We start from the raw sequence: 20,385 nt of genomic DNA, 5'->3' as shown, positions 1-20,385 counted from the left end.
GACCATAAGCCAGTGTGAACTTAAATTCCACTGAATCTTATCTGTAGTAAATCAGTGCCGCATCTGAAAGTATTTCCAAATTGCTTCTTTTTGATGCAAGCCATTGTCTTCAAAACAGGACAGTCATTCTACCTTGGGTAAATAAATATAGATAAATACATTTTACTTCTACAGTACAATTGTCACTAAAATTGCTTTTTTAGACCTTATGGTCTTATCCTAAAACTATTTTCCTTTACCTGAATCTTGAAAGAGTTAAAAATAACATATAAGACTTCATGAATGTCAGCTGTATGTGTTTGTTACTCAAATATTGTATAGTATAATGTTCTACTAGTGAACAAATCAGTCTTTCATCATAGTCAAATAGCTAGTCAAATTGAATGCTGGGTGATTTGACTGAAACATTTTTGACAGATTTCCCTCACCACGCTATCATTAATCATTACTGGTACATCCCTCCATATGAGGACTGTAGTCAAACTGCAATAGCACGATAGGTGGTGCAAAACTCAAGAAAAACAATGTTAAGAATTCCAGCTATTAAATGTGTACTTTTACTGTCTAGCAGACCCCTTGGTCTGTGTGGTGCCTTAGATGTTCATAGTGTGCTGGGGACATTGTGTTCTGCTTTATGTTATGGTCATAACCATTGGTACAGAGATGCCTTTGCCCGATTATTCACCTCACACACCCTACGTGTATATGTCACGTAGAAACATAAATATTCTCACATTCGCAATAGCACACAAGTCAAGATATGCTTTACGATGCCTTCAAGCTTTATATAATCCATTGTGTGTGTGTGCGTCTGTGTATCTGTGTGTTGTCCTACCAGTTCATGCACTGCAGAGCTTGTGTCTTTCTAGGCTCAACTGAACATCAGATATAAAAAATGGTGCCATTTGACTGAAAGTGAGGGGTGCATTGTTGCTGATAAGTTGATATGAATATTTATATCCATGGAGATATTTCTTATTTGAAACTTGATTTTTATATGGAAGGTTTTACATGCAGATGTTGTGCTTTCAGTATCATAATTTCATGCCATGAAGATGAACTCATTTCTGTAATGTATAGTGTTCCACCCACTGTCACATTCTCAGATACTGACTATGGAGAATATCATGGGCATGTGTTAAATTTAGTTTGTGTTTATTTGTCATTGGACGGCATCAATCTTATGACTTTATGAGTTTATTACTTGTTTATGCCATTGTTGTGACTTTGCGATAAAAAAACTCCAAGTGGCTTGATTTCAATGCAGTTTTGCTTTGGGGGTAAAAAAAAAAAAAACTTTCAAAAAGACCTGAAACGTCTGGCTCTTCTTTTGACTACTGAGATATCTCAGACTATCTCCTGAGACTGAGCCCATCTCATGAGAGTCTGTCTCACTTTGAGGGAAGAACTTTCAAAGAACATGCGCCAGACTTCTCAGGTTTGAATAATTCTTTAAAACAATCACAAATGCCCCCCTCCTAAATATGTGGCCAGGGACATTTGTTACGCCGAACAATAATAACAACAGCACTGTTGATCATGTTCTGACAAACTTTGTCTTCCTAACTCTCATCATGCTTTCGCATTTAAGTCATTGGTTCACTCTTTTTCTCACTTATGCGGTTATTTAATTATACCAAGTTCTTTAAAGTTGATGTTCAACATCAAAGGAACAATATACTCTTTGAAGTACCATGGGGTAGGATCAGTCTCTCTCTCTTTCTCTCTCTCTCTCTGTGTGTGTGTGTGTGTGTGTGTGTGTGTGTGTGTGTGTGTGTGTACGCGCGTGCGTGCGTATACCTCTGGGTTCTTTATACATCATGATCCTTGAAAAGTCATTCATACAATAAAAACGGGAACTCTCCATGTCTGTTTTTGTGGGCGCTATACTCTACTCTAGGTATTTCTTAATTTATTTGAAGTTTAACATTTCATACCATATCATGCATACTACGAAAGAGCAATGGTATTCCAGTTGTTCTGTCAGAATTGCATATAGCATGGCAGTCATACTATAAAACGGATGGTTTGCTGTATAAATAATGCTGCAATCAGGTCCAATTCGAGGGAGGTGCATCGTGTATTGGTTACATCGGTCTTTATTTTATGTCGCAACGACTTCAGAGATGAACGGGTTAAACTACGAAATATGCAAGAAGGGAGGTCTGTGTCTGTAAAGTTTATGTAGCAACAGAAGGATTGCAGGGATAATGCTATTGGGGCGGCGGATCATTTACTTCTGACGTTCCAAAGCCTCGGGGAGTTGGCTCAAGATTGCCAGTCTTTTGATAAGGTCCTTGCAACGTCGTAAAACTTTGTTGTTCTTTAAAATGCTTTCATCAATTTGGTGTGTATCACAGACTTGTAAATAATTTTGCTCTTCAACTATTTGCGCTGCAAGACTTGCAAGTTGATATAATTTTGTTTGTTATTCACTGCTATCTTTATTAATCGCAAAAACGACCAGTTGTTTTCTATCTCTCTTTCGGGACCAGGCCGGCGGTACTTCACTTTGAAGTCCACAGTTAAACCCTCAACCCAGCTCGTTTTGAAATAGCCTGGAGGAGTTATGCCGCCTGCGATGACTATTTGAAACAGTACCTGGTGGAACGGGGAAACGCGTCTTCTTTTCAGGGTTTCATTTATCCCAAGATTTAAGAGATAGCCTACATGTTCGAGCGGAGTGCAAAACACCGGCGCGTGAAACAAATTCTGGACTACTCTTATGGGTTTCTTATGGTGCAGTAGTGGACTACATTTGCCTTCTGAAGGGAAAAACTACTAGATCGATGGTAAGTTAGAGAATGCGGTGCGATTTGAGCAAGGCCCCCCTCCCTTGGTCTCTTTGATGTGCGCTGAATCGCTTTGAAGTTTATAAATACATTCTCCCTTTTTGCTGTTGTCAGTGCTTAAGCCAGATGATTGTCATTGAAATAGAAATCGATTATCAAGTGTGCGTTTGCTCTTATTAAGACAGTGAGTTGATATAATAGATCGTCTCGGTTTAGTGTGATACTTAGATCGCAAGTGGAGAGGGAGGTGGGATGTGTGCGGCGCGGTTAGCACTACCTCCTCCTTGAAATTTTGACACCCCCTCTGATCTAAATAGGAGGACCTCTTGCGTGCTCTGGGGTCAGTTGTTGAATGGGACAGGGTTTCATACAATCCCTCCCGCACTGAGGACATACATGGGCTAGAAGACAGCCTAGCCTAGTCTCAAATACAGCTTGCTGTTCATGTTTTTGTCGGATTACTGTTGCTCTCAACGGAAAGCGATTCTTGGATTGTAAATCTCGCATCGGAAGACGGACAACATTTATGGAATAGTGCGGTCTTCCCATTTTTACTGTGTTCTTTTGACCAAGGTTTCGTTTTACAATGGTATGTGGGTTTATGGATGGTGTCATTTACACAGTGTGTGATTTTGATACGAAATGCTTTCGCCGCAAAGCAAATGAGATATTGTTTACAGTAGCCTGTCTGAAAATACTCGGTGCTGCAGAAATGTTGTATTATCTTACATCGTGAGCAGATGTGACTCTTGCCGGTAGTGAACAGAGTCCCGTAGCCTACTTGTATCCGCAGGTAAGGCTACATGAGTTCATTCGGGAGCGCATGTCACATTGCTTTAATAGCGACCTATAATTACGATAAATGCAACCTACCCAAGTGAAAAGCCTGTGTGCTTCGAAATGTATAGCATTGCTGAGATTTTATTTAGTTAAGCAAATGTTGTGCTCGAACTGGAATCCATGGTACATTTCGTGACTAAATGCTGGGCTGTAGTTAGGCTACATGGAGGCATAAGTTGGGTGCCAACTGTGCAAATGATCAAAGCCTTATTATTGATCGTGATCACTGTACGCCAAACACTCGCTTTCCCTCAGGCTTTTATCTTTCTTATGTGGCACGGTCCATTGTAGCGCATCGGAAGTATTTTCATTGTCGTGGATAGCTTTGATGGTCCTGCCTTTTTACGGTTTTCTGAAGACAAGTGCACATGGTGCGATATGAATGAATAATGTAACCAAATTCCATTTCTAAAGCTATATTTAATAGTGTAGGTTATTGTATAACTCTGCCTTTGTGAAGTTGAATGCGTATATTTGAGCTTTTCCTTGTTTTCAAATTAAATAGAAAGTAGTTTGTAATAACTCAATGCCATAACTAGATAATTAAATGGATGTGACAGGTCGTGTGAATTGGCCATATTACATTTCAGAAAATGTGAGTTAACAAGAAATATGACACAATGTCCTTTGAAAATGTCTGTGTGCTGTTTACTTCATGGTTCGCTTTGAAGTTTTGAGGGTCTGGTTTTGATTAGATCAATACTTTGTGTTTCAGAGAGAGAGAAGAGGAGCTAAGAAGCTCCCCTGCTGGTTTTAGTGAGTGAGGAGATTGGAGCCGAGCTGCAAGCAGGCTAGCGCAGCACAAGGATACGAACAGTGGAGCCATGAGTAGGGCGCTAACGGAGCCTATCGGCAGTAGCTTCAGAGAAGATGCCCCTCGTCCTCCGGTGCCGGGGGAAGAGGGAGAATCGTCATGCCACACTCCCAGCAAATATGCCAAAATGAGAGCTCAAAACAAGGCTAAACTGATCGCCGCCTCTCCTTCGAATTCCATGCCGAAGAGGAACGAGGATGGACTCGGGGAACCCGAGGGGAGCGCGTCCCCGGACTCTCCGCTTGCCCGGTGGACGAAGTCGTTGCATTTTCTCTTGGGTGACCAAGACGGTGCTCACCTTTTCAGGACATTTTTGGAGCGAGAGCAATGCGTGGACACGTTAGACTTTTGGTTCGCCTGCAACGGTTTCAGGCAAATGGACCTCAAAGATTCCAAAACTGTACGAGTTGCCAAAGCAATTTACAAACGGTACATCGAAAACAACAGCATCGTTGCTAAGCAAATGAAACCTGCAACCAAGACATATATAAGGGATAGTATTAAGAAGCAACAGATAGACTCCGCAATGTTCGACCAGGCACAGACTGAGATTCAGTCCACGATGGAGGAGAATGCTTACCAGATGTTTTTAACTTCTGACATATACCTCGAGTACGTTCGCACCGGGTGCGAGAACGCTGCCTACGTGAATCACAGCAATCTTGGAAGTCTGAAGTTGATGTGTGGGTATCTTCCTCCGTTGATTGAGGACAAGGAATGGAATTGCAATGACTTAAAAGTGAAAGCCTTGGCCACCGTGGTCGGACTATCGGAAAAAACATTACGAGCTACTGTATCCATTCGGACAACGGATGTGCTTGAACATGCGTGCAGGTAAGAGTTTTTAAGATTAACATTTCAAAGTGTGTAATCCATGATCAGTATACCCATATGTGCATCATCAGAAGATAAACATGTTGTTATCTGAAATGTTCCCATGTTGATATCTAGTGCCCAGAGTTTATTTATATAAGATGGGTTAGTTTTTCATTGCCCTTTTCGGTACTTTGTGGGTTTGTGTGGCTCACCTACTTACTGATAGCTATTAGTCTGTTGAGGAAAACATCAATGACACACTGGTTCTTCCTTTCAAGTTAATGAAGTCTAGTAGACAGCCCTCTGCTGGCACACATAAGTTTCCTGTGCTTTGAAATGGTGCCTGAGCTGAAGGCTTGAAGTCACACAGCAAGCCCGACTGATGCTTAGTGACAGTACCTCAAAGTTACGCAATATTTCTTTCTTAGTCCATTATCAAAGTCATGGTCGTTGAAAGTGCATCTAGACACACATTCTCGCTCTCTCTCTCCCTCTCTCTCTCTCTCACACACACACACACACACATATGCACTCTCTCTTACACAAATATTTTACCCACGCTAAAGTTACACTGCCAAGAGCTGATATTGTCCTCTTGGTCAGAGATGAAAGATAAGATGTTTCTGGGAAGCATTTGGGTTCATTTCTTAAGATCTCTTACCAAATACTGTCCAACAGCTGCAAGCTCTTTGACATTGGGAACATTTTAAAGTGTGGATTTTATGCATGATTGAGCATCAAAGACTAGTTTTATAGTATTGACCAAACTCTTCTTAGTATGTCCATACAATAAAACAAGACAACATCTGGAAACGATTATGGTGGGGTGCTAAACATTTCCCCCTCTCTGTTTTGTTCATTGCAATAAGCAAAACTTATGGAATGTGTTCCCTCAATGGGATTTTATACTTTCTGTCAGAAAATGTACAATATCCTGAACTGTTTATCATACAGTGCGTGTGACACTTTTGTCCGCTGAGATTCAGAGCTGTCCCCTGACCAGACCATTTCCAGTCAGAATTAACCATTTCCTGTTAGGAGGGAAGCAGTTCCCAGTCTCATAGCACTGAGACAAACGTTGAAGCGAGCAGTACTTGCTTTGATACTTCCGCTTTGCATGAATTAATTAGTTACCAGGGGTGCAGCATTTTTTAGCGTGGTCGTCATCGGAAGGACAAAGGTGTTGTTGACTTGAGTCTTTAGGGGATATTGTTGTGTGTGTGTGTGTGTGTGTGAGCGTGCGTGTGGAGGGGGTATCTCTGCAGCTTCCTGGTGTGATCCCTACATTCTTAGATTTCTCTAAAGGGAAAAAAATAAGGGGTCCCCCCCACCTCCCTCTCCCCCTGCCTTGCACAAACCCTTTATGTCCCTGAATTTCTATCTGAAACATGTGGAACTAATTTCACCAGCACTCTGGACCCCCCCCCCACCCCCCCTCTCTCTCCCCTTCCCTCTCTTTCCTAACCACCCCAGTCCCGTCTCAAAAACACAACCAGAGTTGCTCCTTCAACCACTGCGCGCCCCCCCCCCCCCTCCTCCTTTTTTTCTTTTGCTTATGATTTTTTTTTTAGAGCTCCCCCCTCTCCGTCCCTTCCTTTCCCCTTCCCTCAGCCTCCATTGCCTCGCTTTTATCTCCCCCTTTCTGAAAAAAACCCTCTGACAGAGACTAAGCATGCTTCAGAGTGAGAGGGAAAGAACAGAAGAGAAGAAGGAAGAAAGAGAGAGAGGGAGAGATAGAGAGAAAGGGGAAGGGGGAAGACAGGAAAGAGGGGGAGCAGGAGGAGGAGGAGGAGGAGATCATGAAAGGGAGAAAAAAGCGAGGGGGAGAATGTGAGCCCAGCTGTGCTAAATACCTGACTCTTTGCGAGCGCTTCCAAAGGTCAGGTTTGAGCTGGGGCCTAAGGCTTTAGTCATGCTGTGCCTCTCCCTGCTGCACTCCGGGCCAGTAGGCATTCTCATAAAGCACAGGCCCCGGCGCCCCTCCCCTCTCTCTTTCTTTCCCACTCCTTTCCTCCATCTCTCTCTCTCTTTCTCTCTCTTTCTCTCTCTCCCGTCTCCCTCACTCTCTCTCCCCCTCTCGCTCGCTCTCTCTTTCTTTCTCTCCACTGCCCAAGCTTTAAGCTCAAGTTTTCTCCCACCACCCCCTACTCCTGTCCACCCCCTTTGCCAGTGAAGCAGGAATGCAACACAGCAGGAGAGAGTAGAAAAGAGAAAGAGAGAGACTTTAGGGGGAGGAGGAGGAGTGGTGTGTGTGTGTGTGTGTGTGTGTGTGTGTGTGTTTTGGGGGGGAGTGGAATGAGGGAGAGAAAAAAGGGGGTAAGAAAAGTGCGGGAACCTTGCCCAAACAAAGCGCGTCGAGAGATAGCAAGTAGAAGGAAGTGCTGGTTGTCCCTTCACACAAGCAGTCTGCTCACTTCACCCCGCTGCCACCCCCCCCTCCCTCTAGTCTGCTCTCAGGGGTGGAACATGAAAGAGAGTGCAGAAATAAACACAGGCCGCAGATAGTGTGGTCACATTCCAGAGGTTCCCCTAGGCTTGCTGAAAGTGACTGTAATCTCTGCAACCTGTGGAGATTTGAAACCTCAAAGCAAACCCCCACAACTCAGACCAGACATGTCCTGTAGCAGGCCTGGGGAAAAGGTGTGTCTGTGTGTGTGTGTGTGTGTTTTGGGGGGTGCTCGAGCTTAGTTCCTGGCCTGGGGAGCCTTGGACACTGTACTGGGCTAGGCTTAAACAGGGCTTAACCAGGAACTCAAGCCCTAGCAACAAGTCCAGCTCAACGGTCAGGGCCAGAGGTCCAAGACCTGGTTCTGACGTGTCATGATGGATGGTTATTTGAACGGGTAATCCATTTGCCCTGTTGGACAGTATATTTGTTGTTTTGTATCTTGAGTCTGTGTCTCATGTTGACATTCTCTTATGTTCTTGCAGGTCGCAGAGACGAGGAGAACCAGCGAATCCGTACTTCGTCAATTCGGGGCACGTGTTCGCCCCTGCCACCAGTGCCAACGACAGCGAGATTTCCAGCGATGCCATGACAGACGACTCCATGTCCATGACGGATAGCAGTGTGTAAGTGTCACATTATTAGGGTTCGAGTGTGTGTGTGTGTGTGTGTCCTGAAGAGCAAACTAAGCTCATGTGGGCTCCTGGTTTTCATTGAGGCATTGATGTCATACCTGCCTCATCTTGTTTTTAGGGGACAGTGGTTCACGTCTGGTAAGGGCACAGGGAGATTGGCCTCTCAGCAATTGGGTTTGAAATGGCGGTTTCGAGTTTAACAAGGTTGGATGTTTTTGACGTAAGCTCTAGTTTGGAATTGTGCTTGAGATGGATTGCTCTGATGGTGCGACCTTACGCTAAATGTAGCTAGTATGCCAGAGCGTCTCTTTTTTGGGGTGGACTTTTTGTGTGACGTTTTTGAAGTTTTTTTCCCCTCTTGTGTTGCAAACAAACTTCTTTTATACGGGGTGTGACCCCTCTCGCTTTTGAGCACTACGCATCCATCTGCCGCCAGTGCGCCTTTGTTTTTCATTATTATCTAATCATTTTCCCTTTGAAGAGCAGGGGTGGAAAAAATTAGCCATTCGGCCTTAAGACAACCTCATTGAAAAATGCTGGCAGTGCATGAAAGGGAGGCTTACTCGCATGGTGGTTTGATTTCCTCCTCGCGGACCCGGCGCGGTGGGATCGGGTGTCAGCGAGACTCTTTTCACTGAGGCGGGGGTAGTGTGCCGTGAGTGCGTGTGTGTGTAAATGTCTGTGTATGTGCGCTCAGGGGTGGGTGAGTTGGGCCCAGAGAGTGGGTTGGGGTCAGTCCTCATATCTGGATTTACGGCCATGTCACCTGGGATTCCTGCCACAAGGATTAGGACACCCATCCCACCCCCCTCCCTCCACCCACCCCATCCCCACAGAGACACCCCTCTCCATGCAACATTCCCTCCCTCTCGCCCCAGCCCTTTCCATTCCCCTCCTCTAGCGTGGTAGTGGGGAGCCGGAGAGCGGGGAGTGAGAAATAAAGTGCACAGAGGATGAAAGGCTTAACTGAATCGCTTTCAGCCCATTGTTAGGCTCGGGGAGCTTAGGGGGATGAGAGGGTGGCTGGCTGCTTTGAAAATTAGTTGCACAACTGAATGGGAGATCCCCATAAAGCAAGCGGCCGGGAAAAAGAGCCTCCGCCTGTTTTTTTTGGGGGGGGGGGGGGGGGGGTTTCGCACCGGCCTCCTGGCCCAGTCAGTGCCGCCAAGTCCAGCCAAGTTGAGCCCTTCCAGTCAGTGGGAGTTGCAGGGGCTGGGGGTTCTGGGTTGTGGAGGAGGAGGGGGTGTAGGAAACATCCTCGGAGGGCAGGCAGGGCCTGTGGTGCCCCGAGATGGTTGTTGTGTTGGCCCCTGGGTTTTGCTTTACAAGTTCAGTCTGTAGAGGTAGAGGCTGGTATATGGGGTATGGGTCCAAGATGAGCTCTGTTTTTGGTGAACTGATATGGTCAGGTTGTTGTTGAACAATGCTGTCATGCCAAGGGAGTCTGATTACTAGTTTTGCTGCCCCAGCATAATGATTTTACATCAGTAAAGTTGCGTTGGCCTATAAGGTGGTTGTTTTGAAAGTCTTTCTGCTTCCGCTGTTTCTGTTGTATAATTCATTTTTTGCTCTACAGCAAAAAAAAAAAAAGAAGAAGAAGAGATTATTCCACTTTTCTTTTTAGAATTTAATCATAGCCCTTTCATGCAAATAAGTTAAACACTGTGATAAAAATCACCCACAACAAAGAATCCTGCTTAGGTTTGCATAAACAGCTTGGCTGAAGCAGTTCCCCCCTCCTCTGCCCAACTCCCATTTCTCTCAGCACTCCATGGAAATGGATGGGGGGGGGGGATCAGCTACTTCTCCATTTGGGGAACAATTTTATTAATATGTCTTTTTTATTATGGTTTAAAGACACAGCTCACAGTTGAATCTCATTTCTAGATAAAGAAAAAGGAGGGGGGGTGGGGGGACAGAGATTTTCTTTTTTTTCTTCTCTCGCTCTCTCTCTGCCTCTCTCTTTTTTGCTTATATCTTATTTATGGATTTACTTGGACGCAAGGGAATGCTACTGCGCCAACTTCAAACATTACCTTATCTTACAAACCAGCCTTTTGATGTTGCCGAGATCAGAGGCGCGCCGTGGAGCCGTTGCCAAATGAAGATGGCAGCGGGCGCATGCGTATGCACATGCGTATGCGCATGAGTGTGAGATTTCAAAGAGCCGGGCGAAGGAAGAAGACGGGGAGTGTTTGGGCTGGGTCAGCCACTTCTGAGTCAGAGGAAAGAGGGCCAAGATAATTGGCCCGGCTTTAAATGGTCACCGACTGGAACGCAGGCGCTTCGAGGATAAAAATAAAATGTATCTTACAAGGAAATGTCAAAAAAGAAACATAAAATAGACCTCCCAAATGTGCTGTCATGTCAAACATGAGCGAGTGACTAGGCGGCTAGACGTTTTCCAGGTCACTGGGGTGTTTCAGGAGCGTTGCTTGTGCCCAACCGTTAGAAGTATGCCAGTCAGTAAAAAAAAAAAAAAAAATACCGTTGATTATTTATCCAGAACTACTTAAGACACTGACCCCCCCACCCTATGTTCCTTTTTCTGTAGTGCTCTCATTTGTCAAGATTCAGGAATAGGGGCTTTCTTTGATGACTGTTATGGTAAATCGGACTCAGTGTCTTCACTGTAAAGGATCCACATTAGTCATCAATGAATCTGTGTCTTGAGCCCCAGTTCAAAAGGCCTCTGTATCTGGCGGTCTGCCTCAGAGTTTTGCTATGTGTTGTTTTTTTCGACGGCCCCTCTGCTCTTTGATGTGGCTGTAATGTTCCCCACGGGGGTTAGGGGGGGTGGGGGGTTGGGGGGTGAATGTTGCTGTTTGGGATGGTCACTTCAAGTGATGACCTCCCCTGGCCTTGGTTTCACGGTGATCTGAAAAGCTGCCTTGTGTTGCAAATGCACCAGTGTGTGGCATTTGACTGGTTTTGTGGAGGGGAAGGGGTAGGTAAGGTGGGGGTCTGTATACACACCACCTTTAAGGAAGAAAAAAGACGATAACAAAACACAGAGAGAGATAATGAAATGAACTCAGAGGTGATTTCTGTAGACTTCCCTATGAATGTGGAAAAAAACATTAGCATTAGCTGTTGAAAAATACATTTGGTACCATCATTTACCCTCCACCGACAAAATGGCATAGTTTTATAATTCAAACAGTGACCTTCAGACAGTCCTTTCGGACAGGGTCTATGTACTTTTTTTCCCAGTAGCTCATTATTTCTGTACCTAGGTATGTTTGGAGACGTGCTTGTGTTGTTTAGTCTGTGGGAGCTTGTTGTTCTCTGACACACTGGGCTTTATTTTGTCTGGCTCTGGCTGTGGCTTGTTATTAAATTGTCTCCTCTACTTGTGCTTCTTCAACAGAGATGGCATCCCTCCGTACAAACTGGGCAAGAAGCAGCTTCAGAGGGAGATGCATCGCAGTGTCAAGATCAACGGCCAGGTCTCACTTCCCCACTTTCCGGTAAGAGAGTCTACCACTCTTCTCTGCATTTTTCATATCACTGTTTTTTTTATACCATAGATACATTCCCCCTCCCACTCCTCACGCTTGCCTAGTTACCCGTCTAACTGTGTCCTTTTCCTCCTCTGGGAATTCAAGTTTTATTTTCAGTGTGCATGTTTTGACAGAATACTACATTCTTTTGGCTCCTCTCATTGTCATATAAAAGTCAGTAAATAAAAGACGGAATTAGCATATCTTTTTTCTCTCTCTCTTATCCTCTTCCAACACGAACTCCCCATCTCCATCTCTTTTGTGGATATCAAAAGATGTCAAAAAATAAACTCACTGAGTTGCCTTAAGTTAAAGAGTGCCCCCCCAGCCCCACTCACACACACACACACGCCTTCAGGTAAAGCCTTCAGCACAAGAAATAACTTTCTGTGCATAAAGAGAACAAGGATCATTTCAATTCAGAGGTCAAGTGGTCAGCGGCCTTAAATGAGAGGCGAGTTGATATTGCCCAAGTCAGCCTGCTCTGTCCCTCAAGACGTCCCTTTGAAGGGACGGATGAATGGCGCTTGTGTGGTTCCTTCTGTGTCAACTTCCAACAGTGCAGCCCCCCCCCCCAGGCCTCCTCCTCTGCCCCCCAACCCCCCACAGTCTCCAGATCTCTGTTGTTCCCCCTCCCCCTCTTTTTTATGAACCCTCTCTGAATTTCACCATTGACTAGAACCCAGTGGCCTCTGGGAGCAAGGGCAATGGGCTCTTTAAGAAAAGGGGGGAGGGGTGTTGAAGTTGTGTTGTGTCACTTGAAGAAAAAGGAACCCTTGAGTTTGGGGAAAGTGAGCTCGGGGAAAAACTTAAGGTTACCACCGGTGGAGCTGGTGCTGGTTTGAATGGCAAAAACAAGCAACCTAGAACTGTCGTCCTCCTCCTCCCAAACACTTTAGTGTGTGTATCTGTTCAAGTGTGTGTGTGGAGTGTGTGGTGTTTGTGTGTATTCTGTCTGATAGGAATGGGGTTGGGTTGGGGATAGGGGGTGGCAGGGTGGTGGGGGTTGTGAGGGAGGGGGTTATCCTCTGTTCTCTGTTCCTCTTGTTCTTCCTCTCCCACTTGCTCTCTTTTAATGTCTCCCCCCTGATTTGGAGATGGCTCCCTTCTCCCAGGATGCATTGGGCTCCAGGCAGCAGGAGCTCGGTGCGGCAAGCGAGACTCTTGCCAGCAGCCTTGCTCTCTTTTTTTTCTCTTCCCTTCATCGTCTCTACAAAGAGATGGGAGGAACACACGCATGGAGGGGGGGAAAGCACAAAAAAAATCAAGAAAGCGAGTCCGCAAAACAACAACAGAAAGATAGCTGCGGCACATATAGTTGAAGGAATAATGTGACTACTGTACTTTAAAGGTGCCTCGTATGCAATAGGGAAATAAATGACCGCTTTCCCTTCAAAATCTCTACAGCATCTGACTCCCATATATTTCCCCCTTCTTCTCCTTGGTGCACATCTCTCAATCTTCTTTCTTTCTTTCTTTCTTTCTGTTCTTCTTCTTTTAATTTTGTCCTCCCTCTCCCCCCCTCCTCCATCATCTTTTTTTCTGTCTATCTGGCTTTTAAAAGCCCCTGTCCCTCCCACCCCTGGTGTGCGTTTGATGTTTGACAAGGGCCCTTTGAAGCTGGCTGACTTCAGAGCGGGGCGCTGATGGCACGGTCGCACTGCCGAGGCAAGCAAGCCAAGCAGGCGGGGGGCGCCTCTGAGCGAGACCAACTGCTCTTGTGCTGACGGCTGCCGATGCCAGGGGCCACAGGCACGGAAGGAGGAGGAGAGGAAGCGGGTGGGATGGGTGGATAGGTGTTTGGTTGGGGGGTTGATGAGATCATGGTAGCCCGAGCAGAGGATGAGCTGCAGCTGAGCTTTAAGTTGCTAATGTTGTAGCAGCTAGCGGTGGAGCCCCCCTTTTACCTTATCTCAAAAGCGAGATTGTTACCCCCATCTCTAACCTTGCCCCCCCTTCCCGATTGTTCCCCGGCTCTTGTAGAGGACGAGTAGGCTGCCAAGGGAGATGACCCCCGTGGAGCCGACGGCTTTCGCAGCTCAGCTTATCACCCGTCTGGAGAAGCTGAAGAAGGAGCAGGAGACCCTGAGCTCCCTGGAGGAGCGTCTACAGCAGATCCAAGAGGTGAGCCCCAACATACACACACACACGCACACAATGTGATCTATGATCTTTGATCTTTGAACTCTCCCTGGCCCCTTTGGTGTCTTTGTCACTTTGGTCCCCTTTTTATGATATCAGTGCTTTTGTTGCCAAAACGCCCTTGATAAAGTTAGTCACTGCAGCACAAAAAGAGTGCTCACAGAAGTTAAGATCAACTTTTCCTGCCTTTGATGAAGTGGAAAGGGACTTGTTAATGTCGATGCTCTGTTATCTGACTGTTTAACTGCAATCCAGTGCTGGCAGCCACAAAAAACTTCTTGTCTGTCTCTGGGAGCCCCAAACTTACGTTTCCCGACATACTTAGAATTCTTCAAATAGCTAGAGCTTAGCAAAACTCCAGTGGCCACTTGCTTGCTGTGTGGGTGATGGAGAGATGTGCTTGTATGTGTGTGATGGAGAGATGTGTGTGTGTGTGTGTGTGTGTGTGTGTGTGTGTGTGTTGGGGGATCAGAGATGTGCAGTGTGCGGTGACAGTTTTAACTCTGTCCTTTTGATAGTAGTCTGAAACTTAACATGTGTGTGTGTGTCTGTGTGTGTTTGTAGGAGGAAGAGAGGGACGAGAGTGAGGTGCCTGGCAGCACCCCCCAGCACCCTCCCCACGCCCTCACCCTGCTCCCCTCGGGCTCCTGTGAGGAGGACCCGCAGGCCATCCTGGACGAGCACCTCTCCCGCGTCCTCAAGACACCCGGCTGCCAGTCGCCGGGCGTGCCCGTCCGCTACTCCCCACGCTCCCGCTCACCCGACCACTGTGCCACCTCCGCCGTCGCCACCGCCAGCCTCTTCCTGGCCAACGGCAGCCCTTCGTTCGCCGTGGGCAAAGGGCCTCTGGCCAGGCAGGCTACCAAGCACATCCACCACCACTACATCCACCACCACCATGCCACCTCACCCAAAACCAAGGAGCAGATCGAGGCAGAGGCGGCGCAGCGCGTGGCCCAGTGCATGTGCCCACCCGGCAGCGCTTCCGACTACTCCTACCAGCGGTGCCACAGCCCGTCCGAGCTTAACTCTGGGTGAGTGCCCCCTCCAATTCTCACTCTCATAGGAGCAGCGGTAAGGACACGACTGTCTTTAAAAAAGAGCAAGAGAGAGAGTGTGTGTGTGTGTGTGTGTGTTTGTGTGTGTGTGTGTGTGTGTGTGTGTGTGTGTGCTTTTCCTTCTTTGGCAGCAATGCCTTCTCTCGGCCTGATATTCTCATCATGCACCCTGAACGTGTTATTTCTTCACTGCGTCATGCATTTTTGATAAAAGCGGAATATTCTCTTTGTCCTCACCACATCTGTAGTGGCTGGGGCTGAGTAAGGGTTGGCGCCGGTGAGGGAACGGTCAGAGTAATCATGGGGTCTTTTTCTCTTTTTTTCTGTGTTCACCGCAGGCGTTCTAGCACTTTGTCCAAGAGACCCAGCAAGGCCAGCGACGGCATGAGCGCCAGCCTGTCTGGGGGCGAGGGCAGCATCTCCCCTCAGCTGCCCTGCGACGGAAGCGACCGCTCGCAGAACGTCTGGCAGTGGATACTGGACAGCGAGAGGCAGAACAAGCACAAACTGCACAGGTGAGTCCGGATGCCAACAGAACATGCCGGAAACAATCCACCTCCCAGTGGAACACATATCCCTCCAGAGAACTAAGTCTTAAGGTTCTAAGGAACTAAGGAAGGTTCTAAATATAACTTAGAAGACTTTTTTTTAAACAAACGTAATGCTGTTATGTTTTCCATCGGATGCTGGATGTGTGAGTAATGTTTCTGTGTCCTCTCCACAGCACTCAAGCCCTGAAGAAGCTCCACATCCCCGAGGCCTCGTCCAAAACCCTCCCCAGTCGGACACCGTCTTGGGGAGGTGGTGGCATTGGCAATGGTGGTAACCCTTCCCGCAACCACCACCCAGGGCACCCCTACATCCAGGACCCTGCCATGCCCCCTCCACCGCTTCCCAACACCCTGGCACAGCTGGAGGAAGCCTGTAGGCGCCTGGAGGAAGTCTCTAAACCCCCAAAACAAAGGTAGGTTTATTATATTCATTCAACAGAGGCCCATCACAGAGTATAGGCAGATATCAGTGTATGTTTTACTGTAGATATGTACTTCAGCAAACTGTATTTGTTCTAGCATCTAATGTTGTATTGAATCTCTTTTCTCTGCAGGCATTCAGCACCCAGCCTTCAAAGGGACAGGAGCCATCCACAACCCTTCATGAATGGAACCTCAGTTCCAGCCAGTCCCAGCCTTCTGACCGATGAGTACGTATCTTTAACAATCTTCCAATTGATTTTATTCATCCTCTTTTTCTTACCTTTCGCTTCTTTTATTGTAGTATTCAGACATAAGTTTTGCAAACACACATAGATGGTCTGAGACAGCTTTTGTTTAAGCTTTTGACAGCTTTTGTCTTTCTTGATGCTCCAATCCATATGATGGGAGCAGGTGGTCCAGGGGAAGTGTCGTCTTTTGTTAAAGTTAGTTGTGGGCAGCACCCTAATGACCTCATCTTTCCGCACGCAGGTGGAAAGAGCCAAAGAAGCCATGCAACGGCCTCGGTGGAGTCCAGACGGTGCTACTGCCGTCGTCATCGTTGTCTTCGTCGTCATCGATGTCTTCGTCCTCGGAGCTGGTGGTCACGTACTTCTTCTGCGGCGAGGAGATTCCGTACCGGCGCATGATGAAGACCCACTGCATGACGCTGGGCCACTTCAAAGAGCAGCTGCGGAAGAAGGGCAACTACAGGTGAGGGTCTCCTCCAAAACAAGTCCCTGCGACTGTCAGTAGCATTAGCTCAAAGACATTAGCATTTCAGAATAATTTATGTCTGTTTTTTTAAGGGGGGGGGGGGGGGGGGGGGGGGGGTTGAAAAATAAAGTGAGATTGTCCATTAAAGTTTAGGGTCTTTTCCAAAGAGCTAGCCAGGACATACATGGGCACTTTTTTCCCAAGAGTTGATGTACCTGGTGTGTTTTGGAGACACACGTAAGGCCATATGTTTGGATGAGTGTGTGGTCATGTGTGTGTTTGGTTAGGAAAGGCTGTGCTCATAAGAGGAAGAGCGAGGGGCTCGGACGAGGGGGGGGGGGGGTTACGGGGTGGGGGTAGTGGGTCTATTTCGAGGCCAAGTGTCTCGGTCACATCTGCTGGTGATTTCCATGCGAAGGCTCACTCAATAAGCGTGGCTTTGAAGCCCGAGTCCTTTTCTCTTACGCACAAAGACACGCACCACTCAGAGGGTGGGGGGGAGCACAAACATTCCTCTCAGGATTACCCTCGGGGCCGCATCAAGGGCATCACTTCTGTCCCTCCCTACTTCACTCCACAGAAGAAAACATTCAAGCTCTCGCCATTATTATTATTACCATTATTATTATTACCATTATTATTATTGTTGATGTTGTTGTTGTTATGATCAGTGACATCGTGAACAAATAGACAGTGATTTGCTTCCGAGTGGAGCGATCCCATAGATCACTTAGACCCTTACCACCTTTAAAAAAAAAGAGTTGAGACCGGAAATGTTTCATGTGCCTTGAGCTGTGATCGCTGTGTGTGTCGGGGCTGGGGGTGTAGTGTCACATTCTCAGTGGGCAGTGAACCAGGATGAGGCCCGTTTCCAGCCCCCTGTTGAACTCTGCTTCAGGCCAGACATACCTGCCGGCCTCTATCTCATTCCCCCCCCCCCCCCCCCCCGCGGCGGCAGGCAGGTTTCTCAACCCACGTCACGGGGGCCGTTTCCGTGAAATGGCCTGGTTGCGAGATATATCGACTTGAGTTTTCACTGTAAACTTCTCAATGAAAAAGGGGCACTGGGGATGGGGAGCCAACTGGCTTCACTGGCTCTGAATGTGTGGAATTGCTTAATTTCAACATGGCAGCCGTTCAACTGAGAACAGTACAGACCAGGGCTGCCAGGCAGTGTTGGTGCCAGATGTTGCAAAGAGAAAAATCTTTGCCACATAAAACATGTTCCACTGGAAAGACACATCTTTCTCTCTCTCACACTCACTTTTTTTCTCTCACACATTCTCTTTCTCTGTCTCTCTCTCGCCCACTCTGTCTATTTATCTATCTATCTATCCGTTTTCCTTTTGTCTCACGTAACCAATTGCCTGTAAGGAAGAGGCCTTTTCCTGACAAATAGATAACTTTCATTCAGGAGTTAGTCTCGGCCCCTCAGCAGATCTGTGAGCAGCCCATCGCTTCACTCACATGTTGAAATGGAACAGGAAATGTCACGCCTCTCCCCCTCCTCTCCTCCCCTCCCAATAAAACCCATGATCTCAGCTTTGCATCTTGGACCCCCACCCGCAGTCCCCCCACCTCCACCCGCAGTCCCCCCACCTCCACCCGCAGTCCTCCACCTCCACCAAGCTCACCATTTGTGTTTAATTAATATTAACAAAGAAAGAAAGAGAGAGCGTGCAATTAAAAAAAAAGAGAGAGAGAGGAAAAAAACAACACATTTTTTACACACATTGTTTGTATGACTTTGTCAGCTTTGCTCATAAAAAAGCGCTTCAGGAATGCCAGAGCCCAGCCACACATGGAGGGAGAAAGGAGGCATTTTTCCATTACAAAGCCAATCATTAAACCTCCCCTGCTGGTCTTCCCTCTGTTGAAAGAGACGAGTTGGAATCATTAGGAAGCAGGCGGACCCCAGAAAAATGAACCCATGGCTTTTTTCTCTCTCTCTCTTTCTACCTCTCTACCTCTCCTCCTCCTCCTTCTCTTTCCCTCCTTCCCCTGCAATCCTTTTTTTTTTGTAGCGTTATAGCTACGTGACCCATATGACCCCCCAGGAGCCCCCCTCCCCTAGTAAGAGTCGCCCCCAAACCCGCCTCACCCCCTACTGGGCACAGCCCCTACGGCCCAGCCTCCTCTCATTTCTGCACACAACAAAGATGGGGTGGGAATGCCCTTGTGCGTTGCTGTTGCTTTCCAAAGGGCTCTTGCTAAAGAGGTATTAGACAGAGACAGAGTGTGTGGGAGGCTGTGTGTGTGTGTGTGTGTGTGTGTGTGTGAGGTTGTGTGTGTGTGTGTGTGTGTGTGTGTGTGTGAGTTTGCAGGCAGACTCTGAGGCACCTGAAATTTCAGTCCATCTGACAGACAGCCCCTGGTTTTGACAGCAGGCACAATTAGGGGTCCTGAGCGGCGTGAGGCTGAGTGTTAAGCGGTGCCTTGAGACAGTACTTAATTAGCCCTTCAACTTTAATGAAAGCTTCTCCGGGAGCCTCTGCAACACGTTCCACCCCGACTCTTCAGCCCTCCCCAAGCACTGTGTGTGTGTGTGTGTGTGTGTGTGTGTGTGTGTGTGTGTGTGTGTGTGTATGTGTGTTTGTGTGTGTGCGGCGCCCGTGTGTTAAGCTCTCTGTGCCTTTGTGACGGCAGTTGTATTTCTGGTTTTTCGCTCAGACTGGGTCACCTCTTGTGTCAATGTGAAAATTAGACACTAGGAGAGTCTAGCGCCTGTAAAATTCCAACCAGAGCCACCTTGACATTAACAGATTCTGAAGACAGACCATTGTTTATGTACAGACAGCTTAAGCCTATGTGTAATTGGTTATAGCTTTGTGCAGCACCTTGCGACAGCACCGTATATACTGACCCCCCCCCCCCCCCCCCCCCCCTTGTTTACACAGGTACTACTTCAAGAAGGCCAGTGACGAGTTTGAGTGCGGCGCCGTGTTCGAAGAGGTGTGGGACGACTGCACAGTCCTGCCCATGTACGAGGGCAAAGTCCTGGGTAAAGTGGAGCGAATGGACTGAAGTAAAGGGGTGGACATTGTACACCCTTTCCCCCAAAGCACCTGCCAACCTCAGATGGCAACAAACAAACAACAACTACAAAAAAAAAAAAAAAAAAACTACACCGCAGGACTCTTCTGGACTCAGTCATTTTTAAGCTAACCAGAGTTAATATATCCAAAATGACTGCAGGCAGGACACATAAAGCTATTGAAGGAACACTACAAGGACAACAGCTAAACAATGAAGTACTCTGAAGAGCGGAGGAGCAAAAAAAAGAAAAACCCTTTGGAACGGACACCCTTTCCCAACCCTCAGCCTTAGACCCAGTAGGGAATGGGATTCTGGGTATTGTAGTTCCCAGACAGGCCCCTTCACTCTGACTGTAACCACTGAAGACGTAGACTGTTTGGAGAGATAAATAGGTGGTGTGCACGAGCAGGAGCTCCACAACCATGTCTAATGGACAAACTGGCATGGAGCTGTGGAACCTGCTGGACTACAAACCTATGATGAAATGTCCATACGTGTGCATATACATATAAGGCTTTATGTATATTTACATGTATTCACCACAGATGTTGTCGCTTTGATTTTTTGTTTTGTTTTTGTTTTGTTTTTATTTGTATTTTTTAAAAGAAAGTTTAT

General features: G+C 47.0%; 1 protein-coding gene across 1 annotated transcript; it reads left to right on the top strand.

Annotated features, from left to right (window-relative positions):
- Positions 1-4,456: 4,456 nt before the first annotated feature.
- Positions 4,457-19,758, top strand: LOC308375693 (axin-2-like; the record flags this gene model as incomplete). The annotated part of the gene is made up of 10 exons (XM_080851877.1): positions 4,457-5,280; positions 8,194-8,334; positions 11,714-11,813; positions 13,830-13,970; positions 14,553-14,992; positions 15,385-15,561; positions 15,771-16,010; positions 16,152-16,215; positions 16,583-16,731; positions 19,632-19,758. The coding sequence occupies 10 exons, from the start codon at positions 4,457-4,459 to the stop codon at positions 19,756-19,758; spliced, it is 2,403 nt and encodes an 800-aa protein (XP_080708003.1).
- Positions 19,759-20,385: the final 627 nt, after the last annotated feature.

Source organism: Sprattus sprattus (assembly GCF_963457725.1).
Source record: "Sprattus sprattus genome assembly, chromosome: 1".
NCBI lineage: Eukaryota > Metazoa > Chordata > Actinopteri > Clupeiformes > Clupeidae > Sprattus > Sprattus sprattus.
The sequence above is the reverse complement of the archived record's forward strand: the minus strand, read 5'-3'. Positions and strand labels throughout refer to the sequence as shown.